General features: G+C 37.7%; 1 protein-coding gene across 1 annotated transcript; it reads left to right on the top strand.

Moving 5' to 3' along the window:
• Positions 1-6,927: 6,927 nt before the first annotated feature.
• LOC108678003 (AP-2 complex subunit mu) lies at positions 6,928-15,725 on the top strand. The gene is made up of 11 exons (XM_018166329.2): positions 6,928-7,170; positions 7,851-7,934; positions 8,158-8,236; positions 9,681-9,796; positions 10,365-10,467; positions 10,739-10,852; positions 11,377-11,521; positions 12,345-12,480; positions 12,891-12,988; positions 13,450-13,561; positions 13,962-15,725. Exons 1-11 carry the CDS (start codon positions 6,994-6,996, stop codon positions 14,094-14,096), a joined length of 1,299 nt encoding a protein of 432 aa, XP_018021818.1. The 5' UTR covers positions 6,928-6,993; the 3' UTR covers positions 14,097-15,725.
• Positions 15,726-18,106: the final 2,381 nt, after the last annotated feature.

Below are 18,106 nucleotides of genomic sequence, written 5' to 3'. Positions count from 1 at the left end.
CTGTTAAGCCTAACCCTCGAAGTGACGCCACATTCCTATAGAATGGAATTTCCCTCGCCAACGTTCAATGCTTCCCACGGTCTCGAAACAACCGCGCTGCATTCTTAGCATTCTTAACATCTATGCATAAATACATGTTCAATATACCTACCGTAAAATGGGGTAACTTAGACCGGCGGGGTAACTTAGACCACTTTTCGTTTTTTTAACAAAAACCCCCACAACTCAAAAACTATTTGACATAGAAAAATTTTGTCAATGGGCATTAAAGGCCTAATACTGAGGCTACATAACACAATAGAAAGATTTGAAAAGTTTGCATATCTAATAGGTTAAAAAATTAAAAATGTGGCCCACAAAAAAATGCTATTATTTAAAGCCTGTCAGAGTACCCCCTCCAATTTTTTTTATTTTTTAGTTAAATAATGCCAGGTTTTGATGCATTGTAGTAGAACTCTTCTAGTTACATATTCAACTGACAAATTTTAGGAAAGTGTCATAGTTTGCAAATGGGGGGCGCCGCCCCCAAATGGGGTAACTTAGACCACCTAATGTCAGCCCTGATGGGGTAACATAGACCGGCTTGGAAGTTAATATAAAATTACCATATATAACGTATTTTATGTTTGACAGCCTATTTATGTTTTTTCTTTATGTTTCAGACTCTACTGAGTCATATATATGGTAATTTTAACTTAATTTCCAAGCCAGTCAATATTACCCCATCAGGGTTGCCATTAGGTAGTCACATTTCCCTCATTATGGGGCGGTGCCCCCCATTTGCAAACTATGACACTTTCCTCAAGTTTGTCATTTGCATATGTAACTAGAAAAGTTCTACTACAATGCACCAAAACCTGGAGTTATTTGGAGTGTTTTTACCAAAAAATCTAATTGATTTTACCACCCGGTCTAAGTTACCCCATAGACTATGAGAGGCAGGAGCCAGCAATTTATGGTGAGTGAAGCTAGAGTATAGACCTGTATTTTGCATGTTTCAATTTAAGTTTAATTTTGCTAGTAAAAAAATTGCATCATTTATAAAAAAAAGTGGTCTAAGTTACCCCATTTTACGGTACTTTATTCATGTTTTAGTGAGAACCATCATATGTTTTGGAGAAATAAATCATAGTTTAGGTCAATTACTTTTCATTCTATGATGCCTGGTGCACAATTCTATATATGACATTCTATGCACAATTTTGTAATGACCGAGCAGACCGACGATGCACTAATTTTTTGATAAGTGAAATTTTTTTGCTGAGCAAGGTAAATGTAATCCAGTGGTTCCCAAACTTTTTCAGGCTGGCGCCCCCTTTGGCTCCCTAGTGAATTTCTAGCACCCCCCACAGACACATATGATATCATGCGCCTCTTTCTATAAAATTTAGTTCGCTGCAATTTAAAAAAATAAAGGTTAAACACAAATGTGTATTTCACAAATAGGACCCCTTTTAGTAAACCAATGTGTTTTTCAGCTGTTTTAACTGTTTCAGCCCTAGAAACCTAAGACGTCTCGGGCAAATTTACGGCCGGACTCATGGCTGGTCTCACGACGACCAATCTCCAAATTCAATTATCAAGGAATATCGCCCAAACTAATGAACGCAGCTCAATAAAACTTGGAACATGTATTCATCAGAACTTAAGGTGATGTTTAGCTTACGAAAATTTTTTAAATATCACCTTCTTTCGTGAGTTATAATACGATACAGGCCGAAATTCGCAGTGATCAAAGAATTTCGTGCAAACTACATAACAGATTTGAATGAAATTTTGAATATACATTCCTAACTACCAAATGGTGTTTTTTAGAGTAAGAAATTTTTTATTTTACCGTCGTTTGCGAGATTTTTTTTCATTTCACCGTCATTCTTGATTTCACACTTCCTTATTCGCTTTCGTTTGCAAGTTATACTGATATAGGAGGAAGGACCGGCTTGTTTAACCAAGAGCCGTTTACGTATAGCCATATAACTCACAAACGAAAGCAAAACGAAAAAATTGTAACGAGCTAAACATCACCGTTGCTAAGTTTAATTAGGTATTAAAATACTAAATTTTGTTCAAATCTGTTCACTATATAGTTAGCAAGAAATTTCTTGATTACTGCGAATTTAAGCACGTCTTGCTGTTTAAATCACGAAAGAAACTCGCGAACGAAGGCACAATCGAAAAAAATTTCACGAGCTAAACATCACCGTTCGGTAGTAAGGACTGTAAATTATAATTTTTGTTCGAATCTGTTCAGTAATTTGGGAGAAATTCCTTGATCACTGTGAATTCGGCCCGTATTGCCATATAAGTATGACAGAAACAATTGAAGGCAAAAGCTTTAAATTACTGTTAGGTTTTAATGAATACGTGTATCAAGTTTCATCGAGTTAAGTGTATCAAGTATCTCTGCCACTGCAGTGAGTGACAGAGAACGCATTTTCTCGTCAACGAAAACGTGAAGTCACAGACGGACAGACGGACAGACATGGCGAGCACAATAGTGCATTTTTCCATGAATGAGAAAAGCGCTAAAAACAGATCTGGGTGAAAAACCATCGCTGGGAGTCATGTGCTGCACGTGTTGTGTACAAATCGTCAAACAAACGTTCGAACTTCTCAATTCGACTTCGGACTGCCGCCCCTCTATCGCCTCCCTATCGCCCCCCTACCACCCTCTTCTTCTTTACCGCCCCCCAAAATCTTTCCATCGCCCCCAGGGGGGCGATATCGCCCACTTTGGGAACCACTGATGTAATCAATATTCTTTGTTTTTTAATCAATTTTTTGTAAATTCTGCAAATAAGGTTTTCATGCTGACACTTGTCTGCCACTTTTTTTCTAAGCGAAATTTTTTAATACAGCAAATATTTTTTTTACTACAGAGTACAGACCTTAGCAGAAGTAACTTTTCAAAATATTGTTTTTCAACATTTTTTCAGGAATTTTTCAAAGCTAGTACTAATTGTAGTATTTTTGAACTTCCTTTATACTACATAGATAGGAAAAATGTTAATGTTTACGCCACTATATTTAGTTTTGCAATATTCCAATTAGTTTTGCTACTAAAACAGTTTTATGCCGTGTCGGAGGACTGTCCAGAGTTACCCTGCCCGTCCTGAGTAGCCCCGGTTGACGGTACTTTAAGGCAAGGTTCAAGATCTAAATTAAAAATTAGCAAGGCACTTATAATTCAAATTCAATGCTCAGATATGGTAGCAAGGCGCGAGTGGAAGGCTAACACTAACATTTACTTACTAAGTTACTTTAGAGTTGACTTCAAAAATGGAGCAAATGAAATTGCAAGGTGGGTCTTGTGGGTCAACCTTGTATTATTTCAACCATGAGAGGAGATGATCAAACTCATTTTGAATGTCTATATTTTCTATTGACATTCTTCTATTATTTTTTAGCATGTTGTAGATACTTTTTATGCATATTTTTCTTTAGTTCAATCATGAATAAGTATATCAAACTTTTATGCCATGAGCTTGACAGTGTAAATATCTAGGCTACTAAGTCTTGTTTTGAAGAGGGCTGACAATATTTTATTCTTAATATCATGGAAGTTATAGTAAGTGAGATTCACATGCATATCAATTTTGAATTACCGCATCAATACTGACTACAAATATTTACATTATAAATTTACAACTTGTGTTTTCCTAATGTTGGTAAAATGCTTTGCCTTCATATTTTTCTAAAATCAAAACTGATTTTAACCTAAATAACAATTTGGCTATGTGTTGTTGTTGTTGAAAACACACAAAAAACAAATTGTTTTTTGTGTGTTTTCATATACATAGTTTTGTTCAAATCTGTTCAGTATTTTAGAAGGAATTTTTGTTCACTGCGAATTTAAGCAAGAATTAGGTACTGTTTGAATCACGAACGAGGTGAAAATAAAAAAACTCAAACAAAAGCAAAATCTAAGAAATTTTCACAAGCTAAACATCACCATTGGATAGTTATGAATGTATATTCAAAATCTTGTTCAAATCTGTTCAGTACTTTCAAAGAAATTTCTTGATCATGGCGAATTTTAGCATGGATCGCCATATATATAACTCACAAATGAAGGCCAAATTTAAAAAATTCACAAGCTAAACATCACCATTAGGTCCTTATGAATGTCATACGTGTACAAACTACAAAGTTTCATCGAGCTATGTTCTTACTTTGAGAGATATTCCTGTTCATAGAATTTGGAGAGACTGGCCACAAGTCTGGCCATAAAATTGTAAAACATGCCCCTCACAGCTCGTGAAGGATTGTGTCATGAATTCTTTGAGGCTGTAATGTTCAAATATCCATGAAATTTTCATTGAGAGGAAATATAAAAATTTTGAACTTATTATTCCCTAGATCGTTGTTTTAGTAAAATCATACAAAACCTGAATTATTGATAGCCGTTACTTGACCAAATGCGAATAAAACAGTTCATGACTTGAATAAGTGTTTAAATATTTTTTGCTTTACTAGTTGAAAAGTCAACTGTTAGAGCCACTACATCCCTGAGGGACAAAATCTAATGACAAAACCAATCTAGAAACAAGTTTCAAATAAATTGAACATGACTGAATTTGAACGGACCTATCAATCATCTGCCCATGCTGCAGTGTGAAACACCAAGCCAAATCAAAATGAAACATTTCTTGATTAAGGTACACTCATCATGCTAGCATGACAAAAAATTACATTTACAATATTTTCAAAAAATATATTGTAAAGGCTACCAAATAGTAATGCTCACTCATGTTGTCTCCAAACTTCTATTACGTTGTCAGCTATTGTGCTACTTGTGCACTCGAGAGGATTTCGGGTTTAATTTAATGAATTATTGATATTTTCATCTACCTTGGGCTTGGCAGCTTGGTTTGAACTGTAGCCTAGCTCAGTACTCAGTAGCTCTAGCCTCTAGCTATGACTAGATTGGAATTTTCCTACTTGCCATTTACCAATGAAATCTTGTGGCTGCAAAGTGACCAATTTTCACTTCATTTGGAATCACACAGCCTCATCAATCATCATGCTGACTGTGATGGTGTGACCATATTATATATGGCAACTTGCCTGTGAAAGGGTTAATAACTTTTGTGGGATTGTGGAGAGAATTTGAATATTATATATATATGATAGATTTACTCATGATAATGAGCTATAATGTTACACTTGAACAATGACAATCCTAATGCATTGTTAAATGTTTGACTCAAATCATACACAGCATTGTTGAGTTTTGCTACTGAAATGGCAAGTATATTCAAGTCACTTTTACCTTTTTAAAAAAGTGTTTTTTTTTACCTTTCTGTGCTTCTCCATTTTGAAAAGCTCTCTTCATGAAGATGTATCATTCTGATAATTTGGATGAATGTGCTTACTAACGTGATATGCCATTTGCCAGTCTTCATCAGCCTCAATTAGTCACTAGATTAGTAAGATTTTAGACAGTTCTACCAGTAATGAATTTTTGTACAAGTATATATTCCTAGTAGCAGAAAAACAATTCAGTTCCTGATTAAAAGTTACGCATAGGAATAATAATGATTGACTTTCCACTTACAGTGTGGACTGTGGAATTCTGGATAATTAATATATTCTCACATTAACATAACCTCCTACCACGTTACACCTTCAACTGCAGTGTGTATGAGCTCAGAAACTGCCTCACTTCCAAAATTGTGTGTGGTTCAAAATCTGATATCATGTTGGCAACGCTTCCCTGGATTACTTTCACTAGTTGTTTATCAGTATTTGACAAATTTTTGCAATGACTATGTTCTAGAATAAAAAAAAGTAATGTCAACTTTTGCAGAAAATTTTCACTTTCACCAACACCAACAAAGTTTTTGTAATCACAGGAAATTATGGAATAAACTGCAAATCTTCCAGGGCATATGGGCACATCAACCTGGCTATGAAAAAATTTGACAAGACGGTGTTACACACTTTATTTTGGTTATGTCTAGTTCGATTTCACAATAAATAGATTTGATGCACATTCCACCCTAAGATTTAAATGATGGAAAATTGTTTCAAAATTTAAACACCTTTTCACATGCATCCAGATTTGAATTTTTTCGCATTTTTGCCCTATGTCAATATTGTCATAATAACTTCCCTTCAAATTCTGAATGATTTCATCTCCCATCATGAGTTTTTGAATGTCTTGTGTCTTTTAGAAAATATTCATTGTTTAGAAGGGGCAATTATTGCCCCTTCTAAACCATATTACCATCTGGTGTATTAAATAATTAAATTTAATTTTTATTCATTTTTTTAATTTAAATTAATTCTACAGCTGCAACTGGTAAAAATGAGCATCATAGGAACGAAAGTAAAATTGTCATTCATACATCCCAAATTGAATGACAATGAATGGATTTGATTGCTGTTTTATTGATCCCGTTTATATATAGGAATGGAAATGTTGCTTCTATTTCAGAATCTGTTCCTGAATACATTTGTGAAACTACCGTAATACTTACGGTCACTACCATAACCATAATAGTACAGTACCTACATACCATAATATTACAGTTGCATTGCGCCATTGCCAACCGTCAAATGCAGTTGCTAAGCTTTCACTGAGTGAATGCGTATAAGATTTTGCTTGCACAAAATAGCTTTGTGGTGCATCATGTTAAGTTCAACTCTTATTGGTGGTGTGATTTGTTATTAATTCATAAATGTTAATTTGTTGTGTTTGACTTGGAGACGAATTGCTAATGAATTAATATCTAGTCTAATTGAAATCTTAAAATGTTACAAAGTTCTTTCATTCTTGATTATTTCAAGTGCAACTTTAATCCCTCCCTATTTTTATCCCTTCTATCTTACCTAAAATTTTCGGATCAAAAAAGTGGTGGAGGAGGATCAGAAATAATATATGAACCTTAATTTTTAGAATTCCATCCTGTAATCTAGCAGTTATACATCCTTAATGCTAATTTTATGTGTTTGTCTTTCAGAGCAAGTGGGGAATAGAGAAGAGCCACCATGTTAGGTGGGCTCTTTATTTATAACCACAAGGGTGAGGTGCTAATCTCCAGGGTGTACAGGGATGATATTGGACGCAATGCTGTTGATGCTTTTAGGGTGAATGTCATTCATGCTCGGCAGCAAGTCAGATCTCCTGTCACCAACATTGCAAGGACCAGCTTTTTCCATGTCAAGGTAAAGATTGTGTTCAATAGTAATTACTGTTACATACTATTTTACTGAAAAATTAATTTATGAAATTAATTGTTTCAAACAAAAAATCATTAACCCAGAGTAATTAGTTGATATCTAGCTATTTATATTTTCTTGTTAGTTCATGCCCAAGGCAACTAGTATTCACTATCACCGAGTCCCTGTTATCATTGCATGCATTGTTCCTAAGTGTCAGGTTTTAACATTTTTCCTTTGAATAAGTTTGCTAATAGTAAACTAAAGTTCATTGGCACCATAGTCTGCATTGATGCATCATATTTGTAACAGAGCCTTGTTTTATGATAACAAGTGTGTGAGCCAAGTAATTTTGCCTGGTGGAAATTGTTTTCTTGTGGCCTCAGATATCTGGCTTTTGATGCGCCTATGTATATATAAGAATAATGGAAGTTTTGATGTTACTTGTAGGGTGTGAATTTTTACCCTATTTTGCTCTTTTGAAAAAAAAAAATGAGTGAATTCATTTTGTTGCAAGATATTTTTTCTGTACAGATTCAAATTGATTTATGTTAATCTAGATTGTGAATTTGACAATTAATATTTCAATTTAAAATTTTACTGTGATTATAGACATTTTTGATATATTTTCTTCCAATATATAAATTCTGTTTGTTTTTCTGACAAATACAATTTATACCTCTCAGCGGGCCAATATCTGGGTGGCTGCCGTGACCAAGCAGAATGTGAATGCTTCTCAGGTGTTTGAATTCTTGCTGAAGATGCTTGAGGTATGTTGAGGCATTCAAGGGAGGATAGTTGTTATAAAATGTGAATACCGTTTTAATCATAAGCCTACCTCTGTCATCTTTACTTATCCAAAGTATTTACACAGAGTAGTTTATCTCATAATTTTGTGGAATAAGAATTTGATTTCTGTCATTCATTCGAATATCTACAGTCACTCTCTGAGGCATATATATCCTAGTTCATTCCAGTTCTTTATGATCACAGGTTATGGGCAGCTATTTTGGGAAAATTTCTGAAGAAAATGTGAAGAATAACTTTGTGCTCATCTATGAACTTCTGGATGGTGAGTTTGATTTGCAATGCTGGAATATTAGTATTATCGATTTTCATCATTTTTTCATTTACATTGATTCATCAAAGAATGCAATTATTGTATTTTATAGCATTTTATTGCTCTGTTTGAATAAAAAGCTTATTCTCTTTGTTGGAAAGATGACTGAAAAAGTGCATAAAAGTAGAAGGAAATTGGTTTGACCAAAGCTAAGTATTTTTTGTGCTTGACACAATAAAAACAATTTATACCATTATAGTAGCATAAGCAGCTATAAGATGCTTGGAATCAAAGTCTGATATAATTTACTATCTAATTTAGTTTTCAAGGGAGATCATGAAATATTGGTTTATTTTCTACAACAGGAATCAGCTTCTTTGATCTTACTGATTGATAGTCTAGCTGCAACCATATTTATTTCCACAAAATTATTTACATACGAGTTAACACATGACTATACTAATTGCTGAGGCATGCCATTATTGTGAGACTATACACGGAAATAGTTCTTGAAAAGAGTCATCCTGGTGTGATAATAATGGTTGCAAATAGTGAATTTCACTTCCTGGCATTAATTGAGAAATTCATATCTGTGTTTATTTAGGATGCAAACTAAGAAAGGTCAAAGTGTGAAGTTTTCATAAGTCATGATTGGCATTGTAATAACCTTGCTCTTGCATGAACAAATGTACTAGTCTCAATTGTTTTTCACATTTGCCTGATACCAATGCATTAGCCTCAATGGTTTATCCAACTAGTTACCATAAAGTGGGGTGGGCCTGGTGGGATGACCTGGACTGTTTTACATTTAAGAAAAGAAAACCTTGAGTTGAAAAGTTCTCGCCTTAAAAAAATTATGTTGATGGCTCTTGAATAACCCGCAATTGAAAATAAGTCTCTTAACTTAACTTCTTAAGGCATAAAATTTATGGGTAGGAATTATTCCTTACATTCCTTCACTGTGTATCTGGATTTCACCCCAATCCCCTTGTTGCAGAAATCTTTGAGTGGTTGCTGCTTTAATTTATTCATGAATAGAATTTTGGTTTATTGATTTCTTTTATTCAATAATCAACCTTTTGTGTGGTCACAAATAATCTAAAGGAGGAAGTTTAGTGTCAAAATTTCAATTTATGTGTTTTATCAAAAATAAAACATTGCCTCTGGTACACTTGTGTCCCAATATTCAGCAGTGGCATATCATTGTTAGAACACAAATGGCACAATATGTGGAGAATGTGTTAAATAATGAAGCGCTATGTGATGTGGTTATCTAGTGAAAAGAACTATCATTAGATTCATTCAAAATTTTGTTTTTAGCTTATTATAGATTGATTCTTTGTTTTAAAATAATTCTGCCTTTTTTAAATTGTGGTACAATATATCAAAGTCAAATGATAGAAATGAAATCTTTTAAATTTGTTTACTATTACTCAACTCAAGTATTTTTGTGCAGAAATCCTGGACTTTGGATACCCTCAGAACACAGACCCTGGCGTGCTGAAGACATTCATCACCCAGCAGGGCATCAAGACGGCCAGCAAGGAGGAACAGGCGCAAATTACATCACAGGTACAACCTGTCATTATTATTTAATAACCATTATATGATGGTTAATTTATGACCCACCCACTCAGAACAAGGCTCAGATTCTTGAAATTGGGAAAAATTATATCAATGGTAGTAAATTCAAATGCTTTGGTTTTGACATGATTATATTTTTTATTTAAATCCGTGTCTAGTGTGCCTGAAGTGACCTGCTTTTGGCTGAAGTCAGTATTTTTTATAGAATGATCAAGCCTGCTTGTGCCGTCAGTCTGAAGTCATTAATTAGTTCTGATTAATCAATTCAAGAGAAGCCGTAACTCTTTTCAATTTTTATTTCTCTAATTGTAGTTCCTCTACTTTGACTACTGAACTTGAAACTGTGTTTTTAAGTGATTATAGATCCAAGTGCATCTATCAGTTATTTTGCAAAACGTGAATCTCGATGGTATATGAAAAAGCATGTATTTCATAGTCCAATGGTATTCTAAACATTGTTTGTAAGACTAATAAGGTTGACTATTAAGTGTTACTATGGTCCATAGATCAAATAATAAGATGATATAATGTAATACATGATCTCGCATATGTCTAGGTGACGGGCCAGATCGGTTGGCGCAGAGAAGGCATCAAGTATCGCCGTAACGAACTTTTCCTGGACGTCATTGAGTACGTGAACCTGCTCATGTCTCCCCAGGGTGAGTATTATCTATCTATTGCAATTTTTTGCTGGACATTCTCATATAATTACTCAAAACTTCATCATGTAGAAGGTTTACCAAGTGTTTGCCTAGGGAACCTTGCAGGTCTATACCAATGAAATCTATGATCTTGAGCTTCTAACATGCATTCTTTGTAGAATATTAATAATGTGTTCTTATGGTCATACAACTTGAAAGATGAGATAAATCGAGCAGAAATGATTGAATATTTATTTGCAACTAAATGTTCACATTTTTTTGCATGCAGGACAAGTGCTGTCTGCGCACGTGGCTGGCAAAGTGGTCATGAAAAGCTACCTCTCCGGCATGCCTGAGTGCAAGTTTGGAATTAACGACAAGATCGTCATGGATGCCAAGAAGGGTGAGCCTTGCATATTCTATTTCATTTATTACCGGTAATTCTTTCCTCTTTTTTCAACAGATACATGTACCCATCATCAATGCTATTTATATCTATAAGTCTGATAAAGAATTAAACATGGTACAATGTGTTCTGCAAAATAAAACCGGAACATTCTCGTGATTGCAATTTTGTATTCAATTTAAACTCAATTTATTAAACTTGATGTATTCCAATAATACAAGACAACTTTGATGTAAATTTATCGCTTATATTGCTACATGACAGCAGTTTTAATCCTTGCCTTCAATATAGCTTTTATCAGAAGCATGTACAAAAGTATTTATGAGGATTGTTGAAGAAATGAGCAAATGCTAACGTTTCATAGACTAATTTTATCCATTCGCCGAAACGTTTTTTGACCATTAAAGCTTATGTGCTTGGGTGTTGTGAAAGAAATGTTTGCTGTGTGTTTACTGCGTTATTTACTTTGTTTTATTAACATTACTATACGTATTATGGTTTCCTATGTTATGTTCATGCAGGCACGACCGACGATGCACAGCGAACAGGCAAGACGAGTATCGCCATCGACGACTGTCAGTTCCACCAGTGTGTGAAACTCAGCAAGTTTGAGACAGAACACAGCATCTCCTTCGTGCCGCCTGATGGCGAATTTGAACTTATGAGGTAAGTCTCTATACTAATAGCCTTAGCTTTATTTAGCTAACCTTTAAGAACCTTCTAATTATTCTGTTACTCTGTTCTGTTTATATGCACAATAAAACTAGCGATTATGAAAGCTTCATCTTGAAGTGCCAATGGATGCGTCGAGTGTGTGCATTTAGAGCGCACTTTTTTTATTGGTACCTTCCTGCGAGATGTCGTAATTCACAAACTATGCTTTGTTACTATAATTCTCACATTGCAGTGGGCGTTTTAAAATGTCCGACATATTGGAAAGAAGTTGATGAAGTTCAGAAAGCAACACAGAATTGTTATGCCTATGTTATCTTGCCTATTACTAAGCTGTTTCTTCCGTGATCTTAATAATAATTTATAATATAATCCGCCTATAATAATTTATGGGCTAATTTGTCCATTGCCACGCTAGTGCACCGCCTCTGAATCATAGTTCGAGGTACAAACCAGGGATTTTTTGTCCAAGCTCAAAATTAACAAAAGTTTCTCCAAAAACAACAAAAAATATTTCCAAATTTCTCTGTTTCGTGGGTTGGAATCTCATCAAGTTGCTCACGTCTCCCTCGCCAACAATGAATGAAATGTGCATTTTAGCCATTTCTTCATTTGCATCATTAATAACAGTTTAATCGTTTGATTTTATTTTTACCTGGATAGAGTTCATTTGTGTCCTGAACAATATTTGAATAATGTTTTGCATGAATGACTGTATAGAGCTTTTTGTATAAAGCTTTTTGTGCCTTAACATTAAAGCTCTATTGCATTTCCCTTTCTTTAATATATTTTCCTTTGATATATGTTAATATTGCAGGTACCGCACCACCAAAGACATCTCTTTGCCCTTCCGCGTGATTCCACTGGTACGGGAGACAGGACGTACTAAGATGGAAGTTAAGGTTGTTATTAAGAGCAACTTCAAGCCTTCTCTGCTGGCCCAGAAAATCGAGGTAAGACCAAGTAAACAACCGTTTTGATGGTGGGTGGTTGCCAAACGAGCTCTGTTCCTCAAATAAGGGTGGAAGTTTTAATTGGATTTGGTGTTTGCTTTTAAATCAAAGTTATTGTTCATTTAAAAATCGCCATTTACGCACGAACCATAATGAATATTTAATGACTGTTTTACGTTAAATTTTACCATTCCTTCCTGGCTTATTCCGGCTTACCTGCTGGACCTTGCATTCAACATAACTTTTGTACTTCCTGGAAAACCGCTACACGTTGTACTTCCCGAGCATTCATTCATCTCCCTTCATTAGAGAAAGATTCAATTTTCAACCAATTTATTGTGAGGTACCTATTCATTCTGGCAAACTTCATGGCAGCTCAAAAGCAATCTCTAGGTCACTGAACATTACAGGTGCGCATCCCGACGCCCCTGAACACGTCAGGCGTGCAGCTCATCTGCATGAAGGGCAAAGCCAAGTACAAGGCAGCTGAGAACGCCATTGTCTGGAAGTGAGTCATTGGTCTGGAAGTGAGTCGTTGGTCTGGAAGTGAGTCATTGGTCTGGAAGTGAGTCGTTGGTCTGGAAGTGAGTCGTTGGTCTGGAAGTGAGTCATTGGTCTGGAAGTGAGTTGTTGGTCTGGAAGTGAGTCTCAGTTTTTAAATTTAGCTGCCTGTTATCACGTCCCTTTTTTCTCCCCAGATATTATTTCGCCTGACTGTGATCGCGGGCGAATTCAGTAAGCATTGGTTAATGAAATTTGCAAGCTGTGATGTCGTTTTTTTTACTGCGCGGTTTTTGTAAGAGGATGCGGCTTCCTTTCTTCCACATACGGCTGGATGGCTTAATTTTCCTTTCGTATACCATGAATTTAAATGCTTATTATATTTTTTAATTCTAAATCGTCTGACACCTGAATTGTTCTCCGTCCTTGAGCTTGTCTTGATAGCAATATTTGTTTCCATTTGTTCAGGATCAAACGTATGGGAGGGATGAAGGAATCTCAGATTTCGGCTGAAATCGAGCTTCTGCAGACCGACAACAAGAAGAAGTGGACCCGACCGCCCATCAGCATGAACTTCGAGGTAAGTTTTTCAATAATTATACTGCAATATCAAGATCATTGCTCGATGGCAAGACTTGGTATGAATTTTTGTCTTAGCTAAATGTTCTTCTATTGGCTTGAAACTTTTTTTTCGTAATTCGCATGTATCATCTGTCTGCGTAGCGGCGGCCCCATTAGTTTCCAGTTTGAAGTGAAGCTGAAGTATCTGAGCTTCTGAGCTGAAGTATATAAACTTTAGAGTATCTCTAAATATGGTACATGGTAGGCAAATTTTCATTCGTTGATCCATGTCCTCTATATGGTATCTTTCTATCACCATTTATAAACTTACATCAACAACGTTTCCAGCAGTGTTCCTCAACGCGGTTGTAAGCATTCGATTTTTTCATTGCGCGAGCGTGACGAGGTCTTACTTGCAGGTTCCTTTCGCGCCATCGGGCTTCAAGGTGCGCTTCCTTAAGGTGTTCGAGAGCAAACTGAACTACTCCGACCACGACGTCATCAAATGGGTGCGCTACATCGGGCGTTCTGGCCTCTACGAAACGCGTTGCTGAGTGCGCTGCTGTGTCTCAAAACTGCATCATCCATTCAGTCGTCTTGCAGTCGCGCTTTGTGTTCAAGTTGCTATACTCGAAAATATCAATAATATTGTTAGCACTGGTTATTGAGTAATTGGATTACTTATTTCATAGATTTTCAGCATGTATTTATCCTTAGATTTCATTATTAGTACCTTGCTCCAATGTAGCCATTATCTGTGACTAATCTCTTGGGTTATTTAGAGATTAGATTTGAAGATCCAATCAGTAGACATCGTCAGCCGCGTAAAATTAGTTGCTGGTGAATCTCGTAGCTACTCTTGTGAGCTTCTAATTAAATTAATTAAATATAGATTATTCTGAAACAATTCAGTCATGCACTTCAGTCACTATCAAGCTTAAGAATAATCTGTGCTAGCATCTATTACTCAAAACTTTACAATCACCCTCATCATCTGCATTCTACTTACTTGTTCGTGAAATATTACTTGTCTAGTGCAACGATTCATTCATGATATTGAAGAACTTTAGTGGTTGCTCCATCATCTGGCATGGGTACAGACGAGTGTTCTTATCGCACCAGATAGCCCGATGCAGCGATTCAGTTGTTGAGTTGTTCTTGGAGACTCAAGAGTTACAAATCTTCATTGGAGGTGTTGACTGTTGTCAAACTTGAAATTAATTAATACGGTGTCAGTCTGTTGATTACCAAGAGCATGTCTTGGATGTCGTTTACATTCTCAAAAATTCCTTGCTCTCTCACTGCTTTGCATCTGACGTTCATTAGCTCGAGTACGATGTGTTGGTGTGTAACTCAGTGTCGCGCTGTTTACAGTTGTTCATATTAGAGGCGTAAGACGATGTTGGCCCTAAAGTAGACTCGTGAGTTATGTCCCTCATTAGTAGACGCTTTATGGCGAGTTTCATAAAACTGTACATCCAAGTTAATTTATTTTTATTTTTTTTAGTGTTTGCCTTTCATGCCTCGTTGTTGTTGTTAAAGTTAATTATTTTTCTCTTTGCTGCGCGAGAGTAATCGTTTCCTACCTTTATCTCTTCGAACAAATTATTTACGTCAATTATCCTGTAAGTGTGGATCTTGTTAATTGACCTGTCACTCATGGCTGACCAAACTTCTTCTTTATTTTCTCCTACAGCTATCGCTATGAAGTGTTCTCGTCTCCTACAGTTGACCATGTCTAATCCATGTAATTGACGTGTCCAGAGAGACACGACTCATCACCACAATGGTAAATGTGATATTTCATATCCTTCAAAGTCGCCAAGTTCAGTTTTTATGCCTGGAGTGATTTTTTGCTCGCGATAGAACATTTAATTTGATATTTGTTGCAGTTCATATAAATAATCCAATAAGCATCACTGTCAGCTATTGCTGCCTGAATATATTGGGGTTGTTTTATAAGCGTTTTCTTCGTATGATCTTTCCTTATTCACGGATGAAATTGTGCATTTCTTTTCTTAAGAGTGAAAGATGATCTTCCTAAATGTATTAGTTTCATAGTTACATTACTTTTGTTCTTTCAATTTCTTTATTTCCCTGATGTCCTTATTACAGTATTTGTAGTAAATTATATATCCTTTTCCCAACTCAACATGAATGTAATATAAGAATATTCCTGTTGATTAATCAGTTATTTTGCCTTTAATGTTGGTATTATACACTACGCTCTAGATAACGAATGCTACAGGAAGTTGTGACATAATAAGTCAAGGAGGGTCATTGTTCCTGCTCAACTGAATTTAGACAAACACGCTGTTAATTGCGACGGCGCTTATGCGTGGACGGGGGATAGCGACCAGAAAGGCGGGGTCGAGTGAAGGAAAAGGACGGTGGAGAGAAAAGCCTCTGCCTTCGCTAGACCGTCCCGCTGAGTGGTGTTCGAAACACAGATCAGTCAAAGAGTTGTTGCGTCGACTGAAAGGGTTCCCTACACTCGGGACAGGCGACGTTATGTGTGGGTCAAACCTAGAAGGTGCAAGATGCCAAGGAACTGTAGTGGCCCAAGCGCAGCTTTGCCGGCGATGAGCGGTGAGGGCGATGGAGACGGTCCTCGGAGGCGACGGGAGGGTTAGGGCGGCCGAGGACCTGTTGATACCAGCGGTTGCGGTGACGCGTACGGATGTTTCTCGAGGGAGAGTTCGTTTCGCCTCATCGTAAGACAAGTCAGGCATATTGCCAACCATAAAGAAGAATGCGACAAGGTGACCAATTCTGGAGGGTGCGGAGACGACGGGAAAGGAGGAGTGGAAGATCATTTAAGTCCGTCGAGATCCGATGTGTGAAGTGAAGCATTAGGCGACGAGTGTTGCGGCGGTGGGGGTGGGGAACTACGGATGAAAACTGCTTGCAGAAGGTGAGGGTGATTTTTCTTTGGGAGGTGAGACGGATCAGGTTGAACTACACTGGCTGGTTAAGGGATGGACGGGAGCGCCTATCGGCGAGAGAGCGGAGGAGGTTCCAATGCTTGCAAAGGATGCTTGGTCTCTCAGGTGTGGGACTGCAGAGATTTAGTGTTCTCCTGATAGATAACCGAGAGTCATAGGAGTCCCTGGCTGTGATCGCGTCCCGTAGTTCAAGGAAGCGGGAAAGGATGTTGTGTTTGGCAACCGCAGAAGGATGCCTCTCAGTCACTTCGCTTCCACACAAGGTGGGGGCGGGAACCGTCTCGAGAGCGGCCGTGAAAGCAGGCCAGTCGGCTTTATTGAACTTGGTGATTGAGCAAGCAGATCGGGGAACTGGGGTGGCGATTAGGGGAGGCTGGGTGATCAAAATGGGTAGATGGTTAGAATTAAGTGCAGTGTGAGTGAGCCAGGTCGTGTCCGCGAGGAGATGGGAGCTGATGTTAGTAAGGTCTGGTGAAGATACGTCGCCGTGGTGCGAGAGGCGGGCAGGTGAGTCATTGAGGATACTGAAGTTAGAGGCGGAGATGAGGTCATCGATAATAGACGTTCTGGCCACAACTCTCTCGTCTTCAGTAAAGAAGTGCCAAGATGCATGGTGGACATTTAAGTCGCCCACAATTAAGCAATCGATGTAATGGCAAAGAAAATTACCGACGTCTAGGGAATATCCCGAGGGCATAAGGTGGCGGGGGTATATGTTAATGATGCAGATGGTGGAGCCTTTAAGAGAGACGACGACAGCCATTACCTACATGGAGACCTCCACATTAAGGAGATCGCCGGTGCCTCTGTGAATGTACGACATGTCGTGGCGGACCAAAAAAGCTAAGCTGCCACCGCGACTCCCGGAGCGATCCCAGCGCGCAACAGCAAAACCGGGGAAGACGGGGGGGGGGGGCGGGAGTTTGTTGCCAATTTTGCCTCTTGAAGACAAGTAATAAGAACTTCATGTTAGATTAAAAATGATGTGAATTCCACAGCGCAGGAGTGAATGTCATTGCAGTTGAATTGGAAGATATTGAGGTGGGAAGAGGCCGGGTCGAAGAGGGGAAGAAGAACTATTCCGAACAGGGGCCAAGGCAGCCTGGCTGGAGGTGAGGCAGCTACAGTCGGTGGTGTAGTGGCGGGTGGCCAGCACATCGCTTGCGAGTACAAGCATTGTCCCCGGAACATAGCAATAAAATACCTCGCCAAGTCACCGGAAGGAAGCAAACCGAGCATGCAAGGATGGGGGCTCGGGTTAAGGTCAGGAGGAGATTAAAAATGTGCGCCAAGGACAAGGCAAATATGTATCTCGAGGCGAGAGGAAAAATAGGCAGCCACAACGATGAGTAGTGGTCCGAGGAGCTATAGTTCCTCGACCCTTGGTAAAACGATGATATTCTTCGACGATACCAGCGTGGGAGGCCTCTACCGTGACATGCGGCGATCCACAAGCCCGGCCCGTTCACAAGCCACAACGCAGACGCGGCAACGATTGGAGGTCAAAGACATATAATGGAAGCAAATGTAATCGAATAAGGAAGCATTTCATTACAGCACGAGAGCAAGGCACAGCAAATGGATAATAATACATTTTTTTATATATGTAGTGCCATGAT

This window comes from Hyalella azteca, unplaced genomic scaffold (assembly GCF_000764305.2).
Source record: "Hyalella azteca isolate HAZT.00-mixed unplaced genomic scaffold, Hazt_2.0.2 contig5416, whole genome shotgun sequence".
Classification (NCBI taxonomy): domain Eukaryota; kingdom Metazoa; phylum Arthropoda; class Malacostraca; order Amphipoda; family Hyalellidae; genus Hyalella; species Hyalella azteca.
Note: the sequence above shows the minus strand (reverse complement) of the source record. Positions and strands in the feature narration are given on the sequence as shown.

Coding starts and splice junctions, on each gene's coding strand:
- LOC108678003 (XM_018166329.2), top strand. CDS start 6,994: ATGTTAGGTGGGCTCTTTATTTATAACCACAAGGGTGAGGTGCTAATC. Junction 10,853..11,376: donor CGTCATGGATGCCAAGAAGG/GTGAGCCTTGCA, acceptor ATGTTCATGCAG/GCACGACCGACGATGCACAG. Junction 12,481..12,890: donor TGCTGGCCCAGAAAATCGAG/GTAAGACCAAGT, acceptor TGAACATTACAG/GTGCGCATCCCGACGCCCCT.